The 22,733-nt window shown below is 47.7% G+C and overlaps 1 protein-coding gene across 4 annotated transcripts in view; it reads right to left on the bottom strand.

Moving 5' to 3' along the window:
• Window positions 1-4,600: 4,600 nt before the first annotated feature.
• Window positions 4,601-22,733, bottom strand: part of LOC121443526 (centrosomal protein of 104 kDa) — a 35,793-nt gene continuing 17,660 nt past the window's right edge. For 2 of the 4 annotated variants that reach the window (XM_041645278.1, XM_041645279.1), the window contains exons 12-21: window positions 20,797-20,973; window positions 18,551-18,757; window positions 17,818-17,925; window positions 16,351-16,387; window positions 15,371-15,437; window positions 15,081-15,189; window positions 9,661-9,799; window positions 9,499-9,566; window positions 7,035-7,125; window positions 4,601-6,485 (exon numbers count right to left, since the gene is read on the bottom strand). In XM_041645278.1, coding sequence (XP_041501212.1) covers window positions 6,370-6,485; window positions 7,035-7,125; window positions 9,499-9,566; window positions 9,661-9,799; window positions 15,081-15,189; window positions 15,371-15,437; window positions 16,351-16,387; window positions 17,818-17,925; window positions 18,551-18,757; window positions 20,797-20,973 — 1,119 coding nt within the window. In that variant the 3' untranslated portion in view covers window positions 4,601-6,369. The remainder of the gene's footprint in view (window positions 6,486-7,034; window positions 7,126-9,498; window positions 9,567-9,660; window positions 9,800-15,080; window positions 15,190-15,370; window positions 15,438-16,350; window positions 16,388-17,817; window positions 17,926-18,550; window positions 18,758-20,796; window positions 20,974-22,733) is intronic. The other 2 variants (XM_041645280.1, XM_041645281.1) reach the window with 2 other exon arrangements.

The following is a 22,733-nucleotide window of genomic DNA, read 5'->3' as shown; positions in this document are numbered from 1 at the left end:
TACCACCTGGGTCACTCTTAAAGTCCAGTTCAGCTTCCAGCATGAGACACAACCTAGACCAGTTCCAGAACATGGCTTCTCTGTGCTCTCAGGAAACACTTCCCAGGAGATTTCACCTCCATGATGCTGGTCTCTCTCTCTCTCTCTCTCTCTCTCTCTCTCTCTCTCTCTCTTTTTCTGAGACAGCGTTTCTCTGTGGTTTTGGAGCCTGTCCTGGAACTAGCTCTTGTAGACCAGGCTGGTCTTGAACTCACAGAGATCAGCCTGCCTCTGCCTCCCAAGTGCTGGGATTAAAGGCGTGCGCCACCACCGCCCAGCGTGCTGGTCTCTTTTTAATCACTAATTTCTCACCTCCAGCCAACCAGTATCAATTGTCCCAGTAATGCAAAGGTTTCACTTCAATGGTGCTGGTCTCTTGATAATCGAGGCTGATTATTCAGCCCCAGCTGACAAGAATGATAGACTCTCAGTTCAAAGTAGCAAACAACCCTGACAGAATTGTCAAGCTTTCCCCCACCCCGAAACATCCCAAGCCAGGCCTCCATCGACTGCACTGCCCTCAACATTCTCAGCTTCCAAGCCCCTACAGAACATGCCACAGAGCTCTTAACACTCAAGGCTCTTTTGCCCAAAGTTCCAAAGTCTTTCCTTTATCCTCCTCAAAACATGACCAGGTCCATTACAGCATATCCCACTTGTCTTAGACCACTGTTACTGTGATGGAAACACCGTGACCAAAAAAGCAAATTGGGAAGGAAAGGTTTATTCAGCTTACATTTCTACATCATTGCTCATCCTTAAAATCAGGACAGGGACTCAAACATGGCAGGAACCTGGAGGCAGGAGCTGACGCAGAGGCCATGAGGGGGTATTGCTTACTTCTTGCTTCCCATGGCTTGCTCAGCCTGCTTTCTTTTTTTTTAATAGTATTTTTATTTATTTATTTATTTATTAAGGATGTCTGCCTTGTCCCCGCCACCGCTTCCCATTTCCCTCCCCCTCCCCCGATCAAGTCCCCCTCCCTCATCTGCTCGAAGAGCAATCAGGGTTCCCTGACCTGTGGGAAGCTCAAGGACCGCCCACCTCTATCCAGGTCTGGTAAGGTGAGCATACAAACTGCCTAGGCTCCCCCAAAGCCAGTACGTGCAGTAGGATCAAAAACCCACTGCGATTGTTCTTGAGTTCTCAGTATTCCTCATTGTCCGCTATGTTCAGCGAGTCCGGATTTATCCCATGCTTTTTCAGACCTAGGCCAGCTGGCCTTGGTGAGTTCCAGATAGAACATCCCCATTGTCAATATCAGTCCGAACACACTGAACCTGATAGAAGAGAAAGTGGGAAGTACTCTACAGCACATGGGCACAGGAGACCACTTCCTACGTATAACCCCAGCAGCACAGACACTAAGGGCATCATTGAATAAATGGGACCTCCTGAGGCCGAGAAGCTTCTGTAAAGCAAAGGACACTGTCACTAAGACAAAAAGGCAACCCACTTACTGGGAGAAGATTTTCACCAACCCCGCAACTGACAAAGGTCTGATCTCCAAAATATATAAAGAAATCAGCCTGCTTTCTTACAGAACCCAGGACCACTAGCCTGAGGAAAGCACCACTCACAATGAGCTGGGCCCTCCCCCAGTGATCACTTTTAGAGGAGCAGCAGGAGGCAATTGAAGTTCAAGGTGTTAGCCCACCAGGAGGCAATTCCCTGGTGGATGAATCTCTGATAGAAGAGGCCCTGAGACCTGAGACTCTGGAATGTCTTTTGCTTCTGCTGTGCCTTTACGTGTTTGCGGCTGCTGTCTTTTTCTGGTATCTGGCTTGGTGTGAATGGGTGTGGGAGATCCCCACTGCCTGTAATATAGTATGCTTATCTCATTCTGCTGGGCATTTTTACCTGTGAATTCTTATGAAGATGATTCCTTCCTAAGCTGTGCTCTCTGATTGATAATAATAATGTTTATACAGAGTTTTGATGAATAAAAATACATACAAGGACATGTTACAGAGCCAGGGCCTATGAGTTTCACCTAAGGAGCTGCACAGATTGCAGCTCAAGTTAATAATGATTAAGAAAAACGATTGAGGGCTGGAGAGATGGCTCAGTGCTTAAGAGCATTGCCTGCTCTTCCAAAGGTCCTGAGTTCAATTCCCGGCAACCACATGGTGGCTCACAACCATCTGTAATAAGGTCTGGTGCCCTCTTCTGGCCTGCAGACATACACACAGACAGAATATTGTATACATAATATATATATATATATATATATATATATATATATATATATATATACGATTGAGTCCCAGGAGCCGGGCTGGCTCCAATTCCTCTCATCTTAATGTAGAAAGAAGCACTCACAGACTTCAGTGGGCATCATTAGCTCAAACAAAGCCTCACAATAACCTCAGGTTAGAGCAGACGCTTTGATGATAGCTCTGAGGTCACAAACCCAAGAAGACAATCTAAAGTTTTAGAAAGCCACACAGCTGAATGAGGAACTCTCTAAGTTCAGAGAACAGAACGAAACAGCCTAATTATTACTGGGATTGGATGACGACCAAAGGTGACGATTAATTCCTTGTACCCATTTCTGCCCTCAATCTCCTGATATAAACAATATTTATGAGTGGGTATGGACTCTAAACATTTAAAGTAGAGCTGACCGACTCTTTCCCATATAGAAAATTTTAGATTCATGATTTCTTTAAGATTCCTTGTAAGATCACCTTTTAAGATAAGTAGTAGATTGGTCCTTTCTTTGGCTCTACAAAATGTAGCCTGCCTGTAGAATACCTTGCTTGCTTATGCACTGCTGATCTCTAACAAGTTGCGTGAGTGTGAATATGCCTGGGTTCTTGGAATAATCAATTTCTCACCTGTCATACAGAAAATCATGGAAGGGATGTGGAAAACAGGCTGTGTTTTATTTGTACTCATTGTAATAATTCACTTGAAAAACAGAATGTAACCACACTGTAATTTTTATTCTCCCTGGAAGATTTTCCTGAGGTATATAAGATGTAAGTGAAAGAATGAAGAGAGAGTTAAAATAGATTAGAAGGAAAACATCAAGAATAAGGTTAGAAGGAAAACATCAAGAGAGATAGAAGGGACATTTCTGGATAGAGATAGAAAAGAGAAGATAGAACACAGAAGAATAAAGAAGGAAACCTTCAAGAGACAATGTGTCTTTTCCCTTAACCCTCCTCTGCTGTGGGATAATGCTCTTGTACACTGTAAAGATTTGTCATTTGTATTGGTTTAATAAAACGCTTATTGGCCAGTAGCCAGACAGGAAGTATAGGTGGGGCAATCGGACTAGAATTCTAGGAAGAGGAAAGGCAGAGAGTCACACCAGCCAGATGCAGAGGAAGTAAGATGAGAATGCCTTACTGGGAAATGGTTCCAAGCCACGTGACTAAATATAGATAAGAATTATGGGTTAATTTAAGTTGTAAGAGCTAGTTAATAATGAGCCAGAGCTAATAGGCCAAACAGTCTATAATTATATAAGCCCCTGTGTGTTTCTTTGGGACTGAATGGCTATGGGACTGGGTGGGACAGAAACTTTGTCTACACCCTTCAGATAACGAAGTCACAGTAAGTGCTGACTCTGTGGATTCCCTTTGTACCCTGCACTGCTGGGGCTGGTCCCTAAGACATTGATAATCACTAATTGAAGAAATGCCTTCCTGCTGGAGCCATTTCCTCAACTGAGGCTTCTTTCTTTCTGGTGACTCTAGTGTATGTGAAGTTGACATAAAACCAACCAGGACAACACCCAGCTGCTCATCTTTGTCTACATAGGTGACTTATCAAGCTTTAATTCTAGAACCATTCATGGTTGGCTGGCTTTATCACTGGGCCTGCGGAGGAGCAGAAACGTGGTGTTGGAAGCAGACAGAAGAGGTGGTACACCTCATGGGAGAGCAAATCAGAGAGGAGAAGGAGAGGTCAGGGTAGAGAGATCATGCCCCAGCCCAAAGGTCTGGTTAATTCTCTCTGGAAACTTGCCCCACAGACACCTAGAACGTGACTTACAAATCCAGTGAGCTGGGCACAGTGGTGATTGCCTTTAGTCCCAGAACCTGGGAGCCAGACTCATGTGGATCTCTGAGCTCGAGGTCAGCCTGGCCTACACCACAAGCTCTAAACCAGCCACGGCTGCATAGTGAGACCTTGACTCAAACACAGAAACAGGACTGAAGAGGTGGCTCGGTGGTTAAGAACTCTTATTGCTCTGTAGTGAGCCTTGGTTCAGTTCCTAGTACTCACACGGTGGGTGGCTTATAACGATTACTCCCGTTCCAAAGAATCTGGTGCCCTTTTCTGACTTCCATGGGCACCAGGCACACATGTGGTGCACAAACATACATGTTGGCAAAACACACACATGTAAAAGGAGTAAATCTAGTAAAAAAATGAAATCTGTAGGGGCTGGAGAGATGGCTCAGGGGTTAAGAGCATTGCCTGCTCTTTCAAAGGTCCTGAGTTCAATTCCCAGCAACCACATGGTGGCTCACAACCATCTGTAATGAGGCCTGGTGCCCTCTTCTGGCCTGCAGGGGTACGTGTAGGCAGAACATTGTATACATAATAAATAAATAAATATTTAAACAAAAAAAAATGAAATCTGTATATAAAATCTTGAAATAAAAGTGACAAACACTGAATGATCTTTTTACTGTATTAATGTACTCAAGTCAAATTAGCACATAAATCCTAAAACAATAAAAATATATTATTTTATACTTCTGGCACCTGAAATAAAGACAAATAGAAAAACTATGTTAAAACATTAAAAAGTTGCAGGTTTTCATTAAAGGTATTTACAATGTATTTCAGTATCAGATATGACACAATTCTTTTAAATTAGGTTTAATAGAATATCTTTTATGAAAAATAATATAAATAAATATTAAATATCCACAATGTGTCGTACGTGAAGCTTGAGGAGTGTTCCACACTTTGATATTATGAATGGTGGGCTCTTAGCTCCCTCCCTGAATCAAGCACAGTGGTGTGGAGCTTTGAGGCTGCCGAGACCGCCAGTCACCTCTGCAGAAACTCATGATTCTGTAACAGGCAAACACGGGAGCTAAAATAAGGGATTCTTTTTTGTTCTGTTTAATTTTGAGCCAGTGCCTCACTCTGGAGCCCAGGCTTCCCTTGAACTTGTGGTGAGCTTCTGACTCCGGCCTCTCGAGTGCCAGGAGCACAGGTGTGAGCCACCACGTGGGCTAAGAAGGAAGGATTTTTACAATTATCTTAGTAAAGGCCTCCGACAGGATCCTCCTCTCAACAGATCCTGTTCCACGCGACACTCTCAGCCATGCACAGCAGCTGTCTGCCAACATCAGGGGTGAGCTCATGGGATTGACTACCCAGCATGCTCGCTGCTCAGGCACCTATACATATGGAGTTTTACATGGTTGGGAATTTTAAAGAAATATGCCCTAATTTTATAACACTCATTTTCTCAATCCTAGACATTTCAAGGGGAAATGAGGAAAACCTCAGGAAGTAGGCACAGGGCAGGGCCTCAGTGGCCCCCTTCAGCCTGGGGCGGAGACAGGGGCATGAGTTTCAGATGGACTCAGTTCTCCACAGATGCTTGTCTGCTGGAGCTCCTGGGAGGAAGGCGGGCGGAGGATGCTGCAGCTGCCCCTGAGGTCTTGTGAGTGACATCCTGTGAATGATCTGGGAAAGTGGGTTCACTTACATCATAGGACATAACACAACTTTTTGGGTTAGCAAATGTGGAAGGTGCTTTCTTGTGCCGTAAAGAAACTGAGGCTTGCAGGTGGGTAACCAGGGGACATCACCCAAAGCCCATTGAGGACTCTGCAGCAGAGGATCTGAGCCCGCTGAGGGAAGGCATCAAGGCAGGGCTGTCAGTGGGGAATGGCAACAGGTGTGCACAGGAGCACTGGGCAGTGTGTCCTGGAGGGGCTTGTTCTTAGGACGGCCGCCTTTTGCTTGCTTCCCTTTATTGCTTGTCACTGTATATGCTGTGACAACCTAGCAGACAGGCCGTGAGAGAGACAACACAGGAGGTTCAGTCTGGCCTGCTGCTGTCTGCTAGGGTCACCAACGCTGAGCTTAGCCCTGTGCAAAGTCTAACATGTGCAACAGACACCAGTGAGCTCAAAGTTTGGGGCTTCCTGAGCAAGAGGTACTTTTGTGCCCGGGCACTGACAAAGGGCCTAGCGTAGGATGGGTTCTTTGGTCATATCCATACACTCTGTTCCTGTGACACAAGAGGCCAAGGTCAGCAGGCACAGAGTCCTGCATCACTATATCAACACACATGGCTTAGAACGGGGAAATTTGCACAGCCCCTGGCAGAGACAGAAGTGGAAACTGTCACCGTCTCATGTACGTCCTGCTGGAGCTCTTACTCGGGCCCCCCTTTGGGGTGGGGATCTTGCTTCCAACCTTGGGTCCTGAGGTGCCTGACTTCGATGCTGCTGGGCCCTTCCCTGTAGTGGAGACAGATGCACAGGACACAGAACCACATGAAAAGAGGAACTCTTACCTGCAGGTGGACTGTAGACCCCATAGTGACTGTGAGAATGGCCGAGAACCCACACTAGGCTAGAAATGCATATGGCAGCGGGAGAGGAAGACACAGGACACATGCACAGAAGGCCATCAGTTCAAAGACCCAGGAAGGGAGTGGAGAGCCTTCCTTGTGCATAAGTACGGAGATGCAGAGCTACACCCCCAGAACGAGCCACTGTTTCACAGTATCACCACATCCAAAGGTCTTCTGTTCTCTGGGAGGGTGTCTTAATCTGAAATGAATGCCTTAGATGGTGGGCTGAAAGAAGGCAGTGGCTTCCTCTGTGGGTGCAGCAGCTGTGGGGAGCCTTACAGCCCCCAGTGAGCTGCCAGGAGGCATCTGTGGGGAGCAGCTGCCCCTTGGAGAATAGGGTTAGCAGGTCAGATGCACACAGACAGGAAACTCAGGATGCATCTCACCTAAGTTGCAGCAGAACGCAGGGCCCCACGTGTGACTTCTGACTCACCTTGCTGCGGGGCTGTGGCCCTGCTGAGAATGTGTGTCTTGCGCAGGTTCATTGTACAGCCAGTAGGGCCCATCAGATGAGCCTTCCACGCCTGCAACAAAGAGGAGGCTCAGCATGTTAGCCTGGTGGCTCCAAGGGACCCAGGGCGCTGCCAGAGTACACAACTCACTGTTCACAATGGGAATGAGGTGCCAACCAGTGAGAGACCTGGCTCCCTGCCCTTCTTTGGCCTGAGCACCAGAGTCTTACAGGCTGGTTTTGCATTTCACATTCCACCCTGGATGACTGGAACCTGAGTCCTGTGGCTACGAGGACTTATTTTTGCCAGCTGCTAGAAGGCACTAGGCAGTGAGCTCTTCCCTTGTTGAGCTGCAGGTGAACATGTAGGTTAGCTAGCAACTCCATGGCAGCCCAGCCTGGAGTCAGGGGAACCATGAGGTGGTAAATGGATGTTGTCAGACAGAGCTAAGGTCGCATAGACACCCGGAATAGGAAGTCATGTGACAGCAAACAGCCACCGATAGTACATGGCAGATGGTGGGCACAGAGGGCAGAAAGGAGGAAGCTGCTGGCTGGTTCAGTACTGTTCAGGGCAGAGACCAACAGAGCGAGGGCAAGAGAGAGAAGACTGTGGGCAGCTGGAAGTGAGTCAGTAAAGGCAGTAATTATGATGAAAACTGAAAGCTCCTAAATTACAGATGAGTCTGGACATGAGGACGTGAGGACGTGCAGGACGTGTAGGTATGAACAAGTCCTCTTACACAGGGTAGCAGGGTCAGCACAGCGGTCTCAGCCTGGATGCGGGTCTTACAACAAGCCCTACGTACAGACTGGGGAAATCAACGCTAGAGCTCAAAGCCTGGGCCTGTGAGATGGAAACCATGCACCCAAGCGGTCTTCAGCGGGTGTCCAGGCTGCTGGAGCCACACCCTGGGCTCCAGAACAGAACCTGACAATAGCAGGGGCCGGACCCACCGACTCCAGGGTGGTCCTAGGGCAGACACATTGTGTCCTTGGACCTTTTTTGGTTGGTGAGGCTACAGAACTTGGGGACAGGGGAGGAGGGAGCATGCAGGGATTCCAGGAAGACAAGGCAAGAAAGGTGCACTGGCTGGGTGTGGATGGGAGACAGCAGACATCAGTGTGTACTGACAGGGTTGTGACACCTAAGTGTCCCAGCTCTGTCCACTGTGGCTTGGCAGCAGTGGCCCTCCCTGTGCTGAGGCCTGCTGAGAGAGAGAGGGCCACACATCTTGGCAGGACAGCTGATTCCTGTCTGGGTAGAATGTTCCACACAGGAGGATACACGTCAGCTACAAAGCCTCAGAAGACCAGGCAAAAGGACCCTTGCTGTCCAGAGGTGACCATCTATAGGGCAGGGTGGCCATGGCTCTGTATCTACTCCCATCCATGAGTTTAGCAAGACACTAAAAGCAGACAAGCCGCCACCTAGAGACTAGAGAGCTGGCCTGACATTCTGATAGCCACTAAGAGTCCCTCCAAGATCGAAAAAAAACTCATGCTGTGGGAAAACTCCTTAAGCAGGAAGGTAAACAGCTTCAGGAAGTCCCCAAAACTGACCTGGTTCACTACGCCCCTCCCTGTCAGTAAATGAAGTCAAGTTGCAAAGACACCAAGACCAGCCCAGCTGCCTGGGAGAGGTTTAGACCAGAGTCACCAGGAAAGGACACCCCATACAGCTCTGTATGCAGAATGTGCAGTGTGCTCCAGGTTCCTAGCTTCAGTAAATTGTCGCTCACGCTGGGGCGAGCTTTGGTGACACGACAGTCTCCTATAAGCAACCCCTCACTTATTCTCCTCCTAAGTTATCCCAGTACTACTCAGGCTTCACCAAGTTGGACTTTGGTAGTTTCTGTACTGTGTGGGCTCCTTCTCTGGGGTGGTTAGATGTGTGTTGTGTCTCCCCAGTGAAAGTCTTGTCACACAACACTGGGGATGAAGAAAAGTGACAGGAAAGAATATTGGACTCCATAGCATCTCCTGGGGCAGAAGCACAGCCAAGAGAAGGTCTCCAGAGCTGCCTGGCATGTAGGGCACCACCACTGTGCTATGCAGGCAGAAAGGGGGTAGGCCTGTGGATACCTCGGCCCCTGCATGCATCCCCAAATACCAGAGGCAAAACACATGACAAAAATCAGCCTGTGTCACCATGGTACCTGCTCAGGACAGGGGGAGAGCATGGCACTGAGTAGGAAGAGAACCATCAACCACCATGGGGCACATTCTTTTACTCCAAATGGTTATGGGCTACAGACATGACCACGATGCCAGGGAGGCCTGGATTCATATATGAAAGCCACACCAAGAAGTGTAAAACCATGGGTGCCCAGTGACCAACACTCTGCTGTTAGGAAGTCAGGAGGGCACTGTGCCTCCTAACTGTCATCCTGAGAGTGTGTTCAGTGCTCCCCGGCTGCCCACATCTTGGTTCAGGCCCCCTTACCTCTTCTCCAGGGGCAAAGTTTTCATGACACAGAGGACATCGGTTTGCCACCTTCTCTGATTTGGCAGCTGCAATGATTTCAATAAGAAGACTTGGTTACTTGGATGACCCCTCAGTGAGAGGAAGGGTCCATCCAACCCCACAATTCTAGATGGCACTCACGGTTGCACTCCTTGGTTTGGATGTGCTTGGGAAGCTCCTCCGTGGGGACAGCCTCGCTGCAGCGGTGGCACTTCCCAAACCCATGCCTCTTGTCACACTCTGTCAGCAGGTGCTCCGTCAGGCTGGAGATCTCAACCACCTGCACCAGAGACAGAGCCGTGTGACTGCTGTGGGGAGGCCAGGGCAGCTGTTCTGGATCCTCTGGCATTTGTTTAACCAACAGTGTCCACAGTCACACACTTCGTAGTGACCCTGGGTCCTCCTCATGTCACCTGAGTGCCATGGAAAGGCCATGGTATGGGCTGGGGCTACAGCTGATCTGAGTGTCTGCTGTGGCTCTGGGTTCAAATTCTGGCTCCCCAGTATTTCTTAAGAATGTGCATATGAAGAAGGTTCTCCCACCCATCCAACACTTGCTCAGATACCTTCTGCATAGACATGGAACCACACACTGCTGAAGAGGTCAGTTGCACACCCGGGGCTGTCAGAATCTGTACTGCAGGATGGAGGAATGAGTGTCCAAAGGGTGAGACCTGCCCTCTTACATCCTTCCCTGTGCACCAGATGAAACGAAACACTTCCCATTTGTCTTCACTGTTTGAAGACAGAGGCCCAGAGCAGGAGGGAAGCAGCGCAGGGCATGACCCCTAGGAAGGACTTCTGTTGTGGGATGTTTGTACACTGTGTGAAGATGGGTTGTGGTTGGTGCAATACAAAGCTGAATGGCCAATAGCTAGGCAGGAGGTATAGGTGGGACTTCTGGGTCAAGAGTGGAAGGGGAGATACTGGAGGCATGCAGGAGACACCAACGAGACACAGAACAACTCAGACACACAGAATGGGGAAGAGGTTGTGTTTTTGTTTGCACAGGAAATGAAAAGCTATGGATTCCTTCAAAATGAACAAAGATCAGATCTGAGCAGGGGAGACCTCCGAGGATCTTGGCTGCAGACGTGAGGGAGGAAGACAGGAAAGACCACAGGACAGATGACATGTACACTCATTCCTTGACATGGGAACAGCTCTGCGATTGTATGAGACATGGTGTGGATAGAGGTTGGTTATACAGTTCAGACAGACTGTTTATAAGGTTGGCAGATGCCTTTTACTGCTCGAACACAGAGCAGAGAATCATCTTTAGCTGACTGTGCTTATGGCACATTCTGCTCTTGTGTTAATGCTGATATGTATGCTACCTTTAAAAGTCTGTGTTTTCAGAAAAAAATGATCAGACACCAATGAAGTCAAGTAGCCCAGCTGATCCAGTCTCTCAGAATTTCCTCAAAGTTCTGCATCCAGAACAACTTCAAAGCTGCTAGCTAAACTAAGATGGTCCAGTCTCACAGACTACTCCAGCCAGGACTTTCCCTGCACTTTCCCATCACACAGAAACTAAACAAAAAATAATATAGCTAGCTCTCCTAGGACTTGACCATTATCCCAATTTTATCAGGATCCCCTGTAGGTACCATCACCCCAGACACTGGAAGCAGTCTAGAAAACCTAACACCTGCATCCCCAAGAGGTGGGGTGAATGGTTTTTGGTCTTCTGGAAGGTTAAGGATGTTTATCATCATTTAGGGGAATTGGTTACAAATTGTTGTTGATCATGGTCAAGAAAAAAAATTGAGCAAAAGAGATTATACTCATGGATCTCATTTTGAAAAGAAAAAGGGGGATATAGGAATGATAGGATAGAAGGGAAAATTATTGAATCTACTTCTAAAGTAAAAAAAAAGCAACTACTAGTCTTAAGTAGTTTACATCGGTAAGGATTTTTGTATACTGAAACAAATTTAAAGTTATTTTTATTTTAATATAATGTATATGTGTTCCTACTCTTGTGTAAGGTATTGTACCTATGCAGCTCATTTTAAAATGCAATGTAAATCTCTAGTCCTTAAAAGCTATTATTACAAATTGTTTAGGACAATTAAGAAAATGTAGGTTAGTAGTTAGTCATCTATAACAGTCAAACTTGTAGCCATGTTAGGTATGTTTTCAAGGTCAAACAGATATTTTAGATAGATGGTCTTCAAATACTTCAGAGACCTACAGGATATGGCATTTAAGATGTTTTTAATAGCATAAAACTTTTCGTGATAGTGAGACACATCTGCTCCTGGCAGCACCATTTTACTCCAAAAAATGACGACAGACATTGAAGAACCTCAATATGGAGTTTGCTTTCATTGGGGTAAAGCTAGCCATTTAGGCAAGAAACTGCCCTTGCCTTGACTGCTGACAGTATACTGTCCAAATTGGACAAGCAGGACACAAAAGAGTGACTGCTGAACTTTGTCAAGACACAGTAGGACAGTCCTTCAAAATTCCTGCTTCACAGAAAAGCCTGTGGAATATTCGAAGCCTGAAGACGTAATGCCCCAATACTGTGGAGGAAACTCTGTTGACTGTCCAGGAAGTCAGCTGTTTTGTCATTTCTACAATTTTAGAAGTTGCTTGCTCTGCACTTCCTGTTTACTCAGGTAATATTATATCCGTCTCGGGTCTCTGATGGGGTTGAAGATGAGACAGTTAAAGTTATGGTTTTGTTACCAAATTCAGAAAAGACACTCATATAAGTGATGTCAAGCTTATAAAGGTTGAGAGACATATAAACCTAAGTTGTTTATCTATAAAAACATTTTAAGGTCTAAAACGTAAAAGGATATTTTTAGGATGGCAATATAAATTATGATAAAAAATGATTTAGGGCTGGGTGATAGTGGCACACACCTTTAATTCCAGCACTCAGGAGGAAGAGGCAGATGGATCTCTGTGAGTTTGAGGCCAGTCTGGTCTACAGAGTGAGTTCCAGGACAGGCTCCAAAGATCCAAAGTTACAGAGAAACCCTGCCTTGAAAAACCAATTAAAAAAAAAAAAAGAGCTTAGGTATAAAACCTTGGATTCATCAAGATAGAATACATAATAAAATAATCTTTCCAAATTTGCCAAATAGTTTTACTGTATTAGAGTTAAAATCTTTCCTTTTTATTTATTTATTTTTTTTATTTTTTTATTTTTTTGGTTTTTCGAGACAGGGTTTCTCTGTGGCTTTGGAGCCTGTCCTGGAACTAGCTCTGTAGACCAGGCTGGTCTCGAACTCACAGAGATCCGCCTGCCTCTGCCTCCCGAGTGCTGGGATTAAAGGCGTGCGCCACCAATGCCCGGCAATCTTTCCTTTTTATTTAGACAAAAGGGAGAAATATTGAGGATATTTGCACACTGTGTGAAGACGTATTGCTGTGATTGGTGTAATAAGAAACTGACCAGCCAATAGCTAGGCAGGAGGTAGAGGTGGGACTTCTGGACAGAGAGAGGAAGAGGAGGCAATCAAGGAATGCAGGAGACACCATTGAAATGCAGAACAAGTTGAACACACTGAACAGAGAATTCTCAACAGAAGAAGTTCAAATGGCCAAAAGACACTTAAGGTCATGCTCAACTTCCTTAGCATCAGGGAAATGCAAATCAAGACAACTTTAAGATACCATCTTACACCTGTCAGAATGGCTAAAATAAAAAACACCAATGATAGCCTTTGCTGGAGAGGTTGTGGAGAAAGGGGTATGCTCATCCATTGCTGGTGGGAATGCAAACTTGTGCAACCACTCTGGAAAGCAGTGTGGCGGTTTCTCAGGAAATTCGGGATCAACCTACACCTGGACCCAGCAATACCACTCTTGGGAATATACCCAAGAGAGGCCCCAACATACAACACAAGTATATGCTCTACTACGTTCATAGCAGCATTGTTTGTAATAGCAGCAGAAGCCATGTGGTAGAATGTAGATTAATAAAAATATGGGCTAATGTAAGTTATAAGAGCTGGCGCAACAAGCCTGAGCCAAGGACCAAGCTCTCATAATTAACAGGGTCTTTGCCATCATTTGTCGGCTGGCGGCCCATCCAAGAGACGCGGCCAAGAATGAGACCGAGGGCTATACCCAGATGTAGAAGATGACAATAAAAAGACACCTAGCAACGGAGGCCAATGACCAGTAGACAAATGGTGCCCGCCTCAGTCACAGGCAGCATGTAGCATGTGAGAACAGAGGTGCCCTCTTTCTCATTGCTGTGAGCTGTAAGGTGGCCGGGACTCTGTACCTCTGGGCACTAGTTCAGTAGAAAAAGCCTGTCCAACAGGACCCGGCTAGACATGTGGCCCAGAGTTGCCCTGTGGTCACATCCACAGGACCATGATTGGACATATGGCCTAGTGCTGCACTATGGCCCATCAACAGGACCAGGCTAGGCATGTGGCCAGTGCTGTGGTCACATTGAGACTCCATAATTAACTCGACCATGGCCATTGTAGAGCAGAGATTGCTATGCTGATCTTGAACCCATAGTTATGGCAATAAAATTATGCAAAACAATACACCGATAGCCTGATACATGGTAAGGGATGGAACTGCAGCCCTCCTGAGATTCCACCCACCATTCCTGATCCTGCCCCTCAGCTGCAGCACACAGGAAGTGGAAGGTTCACTGAGGATGGCACTCCACTGACATGGCTTTTGTCAGCTGTACCCTGTTATGGAGGTGAACAAATGTTCTGTATATCTCCCTAGGAAAACCCACACAGCAAATCAGAGCCTGACTATAGATACAATAGAGCCAAGGAAGAGTGTTGGACAAGCTGCTGCATTGCCTGTTATGGGAAACAAGAGGCATTTGCAACTGCGGCCCAACCATCTAAGGTTGGAGCATGTGCAGGAGAATCTCAGTGTGCCTGTTCTTGTCTTGTATAGCTGGAGGTCCTGAAAACACACTCAGCTGGAGCATATAATAACATGCCTTCAGGCAGCACACTAGGGACAGGACTGGAAGCAGGCCACAGTAGTGCATATCACCTGGCTACTTGCTGGAGATGGAGGGCCACACAATGCCCACGAGCCATAAGTAGCTAATAAACTTCCTGGTAAGTTGGACTTAGAGGATCCTAATTAGTGTCCTAGCCAGGGACAATGAATGTTTGTGTGTTCCAGGAGTAATGAAACATGAGAATTCCAACAGTAAAGCTATTCCCAGCAGTCCCAAACTGAAGCAGTCAGGGTAAGAATCAATCATGGTCTATGCAAAACACATACATAGCAACAGGCAATGGACACAGGAGAGCGTGGGCCCACACAACAGGATTCCACTTACAGGAAGGCCAAGCAACAAATGCTGTAAATGTTGTCAAAGGGGGACAGGGACAGACTGAGTTGCAGGTGGTAGAGAGTGGCTGACACAGTCAGTCACTCTGGGTCACAGCACAGACTTCTCTGCTCTCTTCATGACTTCCCTCTCAAGCTTCAAAGATCGGGGCTACCCATGCTTTGGTCTTTTTCTCAAAACCTTGGTGTCTTAGTGCCCAGCACCTGTCCTGCAGTGGTCACCTGTGAGTGGCCATGGCCCATGCCCAGCACCTGACCTGCCTGCAGTGGTCGCATCTTGTCAGCATGAGGCAGTGTTTCCAGTAGTGGAGGTCCAGGCCCTCTTCTGTGAAAGATTCATTCCTCTCCCCACAAAAGATGCACAGACTACAATGAATTAGAAAAGGCAGAAGTGAAGGCTTTGCTCTGGCTACCATGACCACTCAACCCCCAATGCATTAGACTCAGAACTCGCTAGGCCCCTCCTGTCCTGAAAGGCCTGGTGCTCTACAGGCAGACTATTCCCCTTGAGAGCCCCCATGTCACAGACACAAGCAGCGTCACTCACTTATCCAAATAATGGTTATCTGGGATTTCCGGAGCATCTGGTGGGGCAGCTTTCCTTCCTTGAGGGTCTGAGGAGATTAAAAAAGCACAATCTAAGTAATGTTTGGTTGAAATGTTTAAAGTTTCAGCAAAAAATAGTAATTTATGAAACTGTCAGTTTGGTGTCCAAGCACAAAGTAAGCTCCAGTTGGGGTTGCAGAATCAAGAGAAGCAGCTTTCTTTCCTTTTCTTCAGTGCTAGGAGCCAAATCGAGGCCTTGCACATCCCAGGCAAGCACTGGCACCATGAGCTACAGCTGCAGCCTCAGGTTTGTGGCCAAGGCCTTGCGAGGCAGCTTGGAGTAGCTGCAGACTTGCTGCAGTGCTCTAAGTGAGCACGGCCCCCACAGGCTCATGTCTGAACACGTGTCCCCAGGTGGCGGAACTGTTTGGGAAGGATTAAGAGGTGTAGCCTGTTGGAGGAGGTGTGTCATTGGTGGCAAGCTTTGATGTTTCAAAAGCCCATGTCATTCCCAGCATCTGTCCCTCTCTCTGGTGCCCGTGGATCAGATGTGAGCTCTCAGCTACTGCTCCAGCACCATGCCTGGCTGCCTGCAGTCATGCTCCTGCCAGCGTGGTCATGGCTCACCTTCTGAAACTGCAAGCCCCAAATAAAGTTTTTCTTTTATAAGGTGCCTTCGTTATTGACATCTTATCACAACAGAAAAGTAACTAAGGCATTTGCCATCCTCCTGCTTCATCTGCCATTCACAGGGCTCAGATGTCTGACACCAGGCCTGCTAGAGGAAGTGATTTTATTTTGTTTTGACACAGCCTCACTATGCAGCCCTGGCTGGCTTGAAACTTGTTTTGTAGCCCAGGCTGGCATCAAACCCACAAGAAATCCTCCAGTCTCCGAGGGCTGGGATTAAAGGAATGCATAACCATGCTCGACAAAGGAAGTGAGGTCAGTGTTGCGGTGTCTTGGTTGGAATTCGCTCACCTTGATTTCTGAGCTTCACGCCGTCATTCTCCTTCTCCTAGGACACAGACAGCAACGGTCAGAGTGAACTGCAGCTGTGAGTTAGTCTACCCAGGATGCACTGTCCTCAAAGTGCATGGCTAGGTTTTGTTTGATATTTCTATCAAAGAATAACAGAATTCATGCTTTTCTATTCATTCGTTCAGGACAGTCCTTCCTGTCTATCTGTCTGTCTGTCTGTCCGTCCATCCATCCATCCATCTATCTATCTGTAACAGTCTCATCTGGCCGCAACATTGCAATCCTCCTGCCTCAGCCTCTTTAGTGCTGTAATTATAGGCACTGGGCTCCACAAAACTATGAAAGAGTTATCAGCAATCTTTTCAAGCCAAACCTGGTGGTGAACACTTGTGATGTTGGCACTTCTTAAGCAGAAGCAAGAGGATCACAAATTTGAGGCCAGTCTGTGCTACTGAATGAGTTCTAGGGCAGCCTTAGCTACAACTGTGGGACTCAGTGCTAAAAACAAGAACAAAACAACTCCAACATTTTCTCCTGCTCTCTTTAAGCCCCTTAGCTCCACCATTCCATAGACACACAAATACCAAGGCTACCAATCTCCTCCACAGGTGACTGTCATTCCTAGGAGCCAAGTGATCATCAGCCCCAGCACAGGTATGATGGGCAGCAGGGCCCTGGTCATGTCCTAGCTAGCGTGTGACCTGGAGTGAGCCTCTCGTTCATCACACTTGTGAACCAGTGGGAAAAACACAGCATGACTGCCCGTCCTCCCTACCCCCCAGTGGTGACTGCCATAGTGCTACAGTGGTAGAGGAGGCAGGGGAAGGAAGCGGCCAGCTCCTGCCCCACCACTTCTCCTTTCCTTACTGTTCCTCTCACTTTGGCCTTTGGTGGGAAGGTCTAGGGACCTCCAGCCCTTCTTGGGCAAATGTATTTGTAGATGTGTTTTCTGATTCTCTCTTTGTTCTTTCCCATTTGTGTGGACAGTAGCGTGTAGACCTCTGCCCTCTCCACAGCATCCTTGGGTTTGTGTAGTAGCTGTGGCCACAGGCACAAGCAGCTTGGAGGCAGGCTCCAAGTACACCTGGTAAGACTGAGCCTTCATCTGGGACTGTGGCCCTCCTTAACTCCTCTGCCCTCCTACAGTTTCAAAATTACTTTACTTTGTGTGTACGCGTGTATGGGGGCGGCTGTATGCATACCATGGTGCAAAGTGAAGAGGTCAGAGGACCACTTTATGGAGTCAGTCCTACCACGTGGTTCTCAGGGAGACTGAACTCAGGTTAACTTGAGAACAGGCAGGAGGATGCTCCCCCCAAGCCTCAGAGCAGCAGTGGAGCTGGCTAACTACTGACATGGGCACCAAAGGCCTGGGGCAGGCCCTCTTTTATCTGTGCCCCTGCCAAGGCACCATCTGCATCGCCGTGGCACCCCACACACTCAGGTGGAAGGTGCTGGCGTTCTGACCTGGGCTCCGGCCTGGGTCTCTCTCAGCGCTGCCAACTGGCCCTGCAGAACCTTCACCTCTTCCTTCTTCTGCTTTTCTGCTTCTTTAGTGGCTGCTCTTTTCTGGGCCTGGTTAAAAAAAAACATTTTCCCCATTAGAGGAACTTTCCCAACTCTGATCCAATCTGTTCTTCCTAAACAAATAAATTCCCCTAAAGGCAGACTTCTCAACCCCAGCCCCTCTAACTCTAGCTTTACTGAGCCTTTAAATCTAGGCTGACTTGAGAAACTGAGTTCTTAGGGTAGCTTCAGACATTGGGAGACAAACTGAAGCATCTAATTTGGACATGACTGTAACTCGTATTAAAAGGAAATTCTTCGGTAATTTACTAAAGGTTTGTACAGCACTGATCCCGCTCTTCCTAGACAGGAAACAGTGGTCTTACAGGCAGGGCACAGACAGGCCAGGGCCTCGCTCAGGGGTATGCTTCTTACAAGACTGTGCTTGTCCATATGGGCTCCTAGAAAGAAACTGGCCGTTTATTCACATCTCAGGTAGCACTGTTCTCTCTCTCTCTCTCTCTCTCTCTCTCTCTCTCTCTCTCCTCAACCCAGCCTGTCCTGTATTCACAGCAATCCTCTCAGCTCAGCCTCCCAATGCTGAGACCATAGGTATGAGTCAGCATGGCTGGTCCGTGGTCCAGGTTACTTCTTCAACCCAGACTGCAGTTTCATCAATCCGTGAGGCACTCACCCTGACTTCAGCCTCCGTCAGCCTGCCGTCTATCTTAGCGATTCCCTCAAAAATGGCTTTGTAGAGCAGGTTCCTGCGTGTGCTGCTGTCTTCCGGGGGAAGGTGCTCCAGGGTGAGGGCTGGGTGCTGTCTGTACAAGTCCAGGATGATTCTGACTGCTGTCTCTCGCACCTCATATACCTTGTGCTCCAGGGCACTCAGTGCAAACTGCAAAGAAAGCAGTCTCAGCTCTGCTACTGATTTTCTTTTTTCTTTTTTTGGTTTTTCGAAACAGGGTTTCTCTGTGGCTTTGGAGCCTGTCCTGGAACTAGCTCTGTAGACCAGGCTGGTCTCGAACTCACAGAGATCCGCCTGCCTCTGCCTGCCAAGTGCTGGGATTAAAGGCGTGCGCCACCATCACCCGGCTCTGCTACTGATTTTCTAATAACAAAGTTAACTTCTCCCAGCACAAGAGAGACCCAGGTATACCACAGAGACTTGGAAAATAAAGACAAGAGCAGAGGGGGCCACACACCCAGAGTTCTCTTCCACATGTGACACAACCCACTGGAGTCTAGCACCACTGGTGCACTGGGAAGCCCTCCTTAATTTGCATCCACACACTTCCTACTGGGAAACACTCCAAACAGGGATGAAGTGGGTGGCGCCTTTGGGACTTTTGTCTGTCTGTCTGCCTGGGCTGTTTTCTTCCCCTGCCTGCAGGTTCCCATTTATCGGCAGCTGACACGTGCTGCTGCCGGCAGGCTGTCACTTTGCGCAGTGTCTGCGCACAGCAGTGTCTGTGCAGTTTGTTGTTTTGGCATCATGAGCAGGGTGCTGGGATGCAGCTAGTGTTAAGAGCACTGGTCTAACATATCCATGTGTTCTTTCCCTAGAACCGTAATCGATCAGACCACCAAAAATACTGGCGAGATGGCTCAGCCAGTAAAGGTACCTGCCACCCAGCCTGACTGCCTGAGTCCTGGCCTTGGGAACCAGAGTGGAAAGAGAACATGACTCTTACAAATTATCCTCTGACCTCCACACGCACGTTGTGCTTTCTGCTCGCTCTGTCTGTCTGTCTATCTATGACAGTCTCATCTATGCAGCCCAGGCTGGCCTCAACCTGGTTATCTCCACATGCACACTGTGTCTTCTGCTCCAGCAGTGCTCAACACCATGCTTTCCACACCCTGAGCTCACTCACCTTGTGTCAGTGGTTCCCAACCCCCAAATGACCATCGGAAAACACAGACATCTACATTATGATTCCTAACAGCAGCAAAATTAGTTATGAAGTAGCAACAAAAATAATGTTATGGTTGGGTCACAACATGAAGAGCTGTATTAAAGGGTCCCAGCATTTGGAAGGCTGAAAACCTCTGCCTATGACTTTCGTTTTCACTGCACCCTGGTGCTGTCATACCCAGGTCAATGCCTCCCCAGTGGCTCTGGACCCTGGGCCTCCCACCCCCCACATTTCTGAAGAGCCTGAGTCCCACTCTTAGGCTCTACCTAGACCTGGCTGTGCGCTGTCACCATCTGGCTCTCACACTGCGTCTGTGTTTCCTCTACTCTTACATCAGAGATTCTGGTCCACCCTGCTGCCGAGTCTCCCGGCCTCTGCACTGGGTCTACACTGCACAGCCACCCCGGTCCTGCTCACCCAGTCTTGCAGTCACCCCGTACCCTTCTTCCTTTCTTTCATATCATCAGGGGGCGCTGAATGTGACGGCAGCCATCAATGCCCCACTGGTTTATTTTGTTTCACCCCAGTCTTGGGTCACATACACTAGGGGTGTCTTGTACTATGGACAGCGAGGTTCAGTCATGAAACAAGTGTCTGGCAATGATTCAGGCCGGAGACCAAGGTAGGGATGGTTTGTTTATATTCTCTGATGTATTCTTAAGCAAATAAGTTTTTTTTTTGTTTTTCAGGTTTTTTGAGACAGAATATTATGTAGCCCAGGCTGGTCTCAAACTCACCGTGCAGCCAATGATAATCCTGACCTCGTGATTCTCCTGCCTCTACCTCCTCCGTGCCGGGATTGCACGAGTGTAAAGCCTGGTGTATGCAGTGTTGCAGATTGAACCTGGGGGTCTATGCTTGCCAGGTGAGCATTCAGTCAACTCCCCAAAGAATGACTCTCATGATTTGCTCCCCACTTTGGATAGTGACTGCTCCCACATGCTCCCTGGCTCAGTCACTGATTGGATAGCCCTGCCCTAAGCTGTGACCAATATCCTGTTGCATGAGGCTGGCTCACCTTCATCACACTGTCCACGGTGAAGCCTGAGTTCCCAGTGCCAAGGTCTCTCAGCAGCCGGGCCAGAAGGTCCACCTGGCTCATTGCCAGATGAGTGGAAGCATTGGGTTTCAGTGGCTGTACTAAGTAGGATGGAATGAGTTGGAGAGATTTCACCTCCTTAAACAAGGCCATTTCCTACAAAACATAGCATGATTTGTTAATTATTACAGGTAAAAAGCTAGAGGTAATTCAGTACAACTTAGCATGACTGTCACATTGAACACCCGAGGGAACAAACAGGGAAGTGAAGGGACAGTGACAAGCCACACGAGAATTATGAATGGGAGCTGGGGTTTCTTGGAAACAAGTTAGGGAGGGGGTAGAACCACAGATCTGAAGCAGAAGAGATCAACATGAGAGTCAGGAGAACGTTGAAAACAAACTGAAAACCTGAAGGCTTCTGTTCTTGGAATTTCTCAACCTCAATAAAACTATTTTCTGAATGTAAAATGTGGGAAAAGATTAGGCTTAGAGATAGAATTTCAGCATCAAGTGTCAATGATTCTCTAGTAATGTGATCACTGGTGGGCCAGAAGAAAGTCCTATCTATTGCTTCCATTGTTGGGTGACAGGGTCTCACTATGATGCTTAGTCTCCTTGAACTTGCTATACTGTGCTCAGTATGTAGTCACAGTCTCTCTTTGTATTTGGGCCATGAGTGATGAGTGATAGCTCAGATACAAAGGACAAAGGCACAGTAAATATGGCCTCCAGAGGCCAGGACAAGAGGTTCCTGAAATGACAAGTGGGCCTGATCATGAAGGCTCAGAGACAGGTAACCTGGCAACTTTGAAAGTTTATTTTTATTCATGTGAGTGTGTCTACGTGTGCACTTGTGCTGTGTCTGTGTGTATATGCCACAGGAGTGTAGGTGGAGACCACAAGAGGGCGCTAGATTCTGTGAGCTGGAGTCACAGGACGGTGTGAGAAACCACACATGGGTTCTGGGAACCTAACTGCAGTCCTCGGAAAGAGCAGTAAGCACTCTTCACAGAGCTGTCTCTTCAGCCCTAGTGAGGGAGCTTTAGACCACCCAGAAACTAACAGGAAAAGCCAGGCAGAGAGGCACACTCCTGGGGCACTAGCAAAAGGGATGTTGGGGCAGGGGACCTGTGCGTTGAGGGTAGCATGGCTATATGGCAAAACTGTCTTAAAAAAATATTGAACGTGAGCTGAGTGTGGTGGCACACTCCTGCAGTTCTGGCTGTGGGAAGGCTGATCAGTAGGAGGAACACCTGTGCCCAGAAGGAGGCGACCTGGGTGACATGGCAGACCCTGTCTCTTCAGGAAAACAAAAACCAAACCGACTTCACACATAGAAAAGAAATGAAGCAATACACATTTTCATTTGTGCTGAGACTCATGAAATCCTCCTGCCTTTGTCTTTCAAGGGCTGACGTATCTTTTTACGGTGACACCCTGCCAAGCTCTGTGCTACAAGCACATGGCAGCACTTCTGTTTTTTGTTCTTTTCATGAGACAGTGTTTCTCTGTGTGTCAGTCCCGGCTGTCCTGGAACTCACTCTGTAGACCAGGCTAGCCTTGAACTCAGAGATCCACGGACCTCTGCCTCCCAGGTGCTGGGATCAAAGGTGTGCTTATTTTTTTTCCATAATTGCTTTCCCTGAAAATAAGTTTCTTAATAAACCAAGTCTGGGATTCCTCACATCTTGATGAATGACAAGAGCCCTAAGACAGATGTTCTATGTCATAAAACTTGCATCAAATTTTAAGGAGTTCTTAGGTTTTCTCCAGTCCAGATACGGAGCTTTAGGATCCCAAACTCTGCTGGGCAGTGCACACCTGTACAAACCCCAGAGCTTAGGAGGCCGAGCCGGGAGCACCATATCTAGTTCCGGGTTACTCTTGGCTACGCACAGTACCAGCTGAGCCAG

The sequence above is a fragment of the Microtus oregoni genome, unplaced genomic scaffold (genome assembly GCF_018167655.1).
Source record: "Microtus oregoni isolate MIOR12 unplaced genomic scaffold, Mior012 000109F_ref0000275, whole genome shotgun sequence".
Taxonomy (NCBI): domain Eukaryota; kingdom Metazoa; phylum Chordata; class Mammalia; order Rodentia; family Cricetidae; genus Microtus; species Microtus oregoni.
Note: the sequence above shows the minus strand (reverse complement) of the source record. Positions and strands in the feature narration are given on the sequence as shown.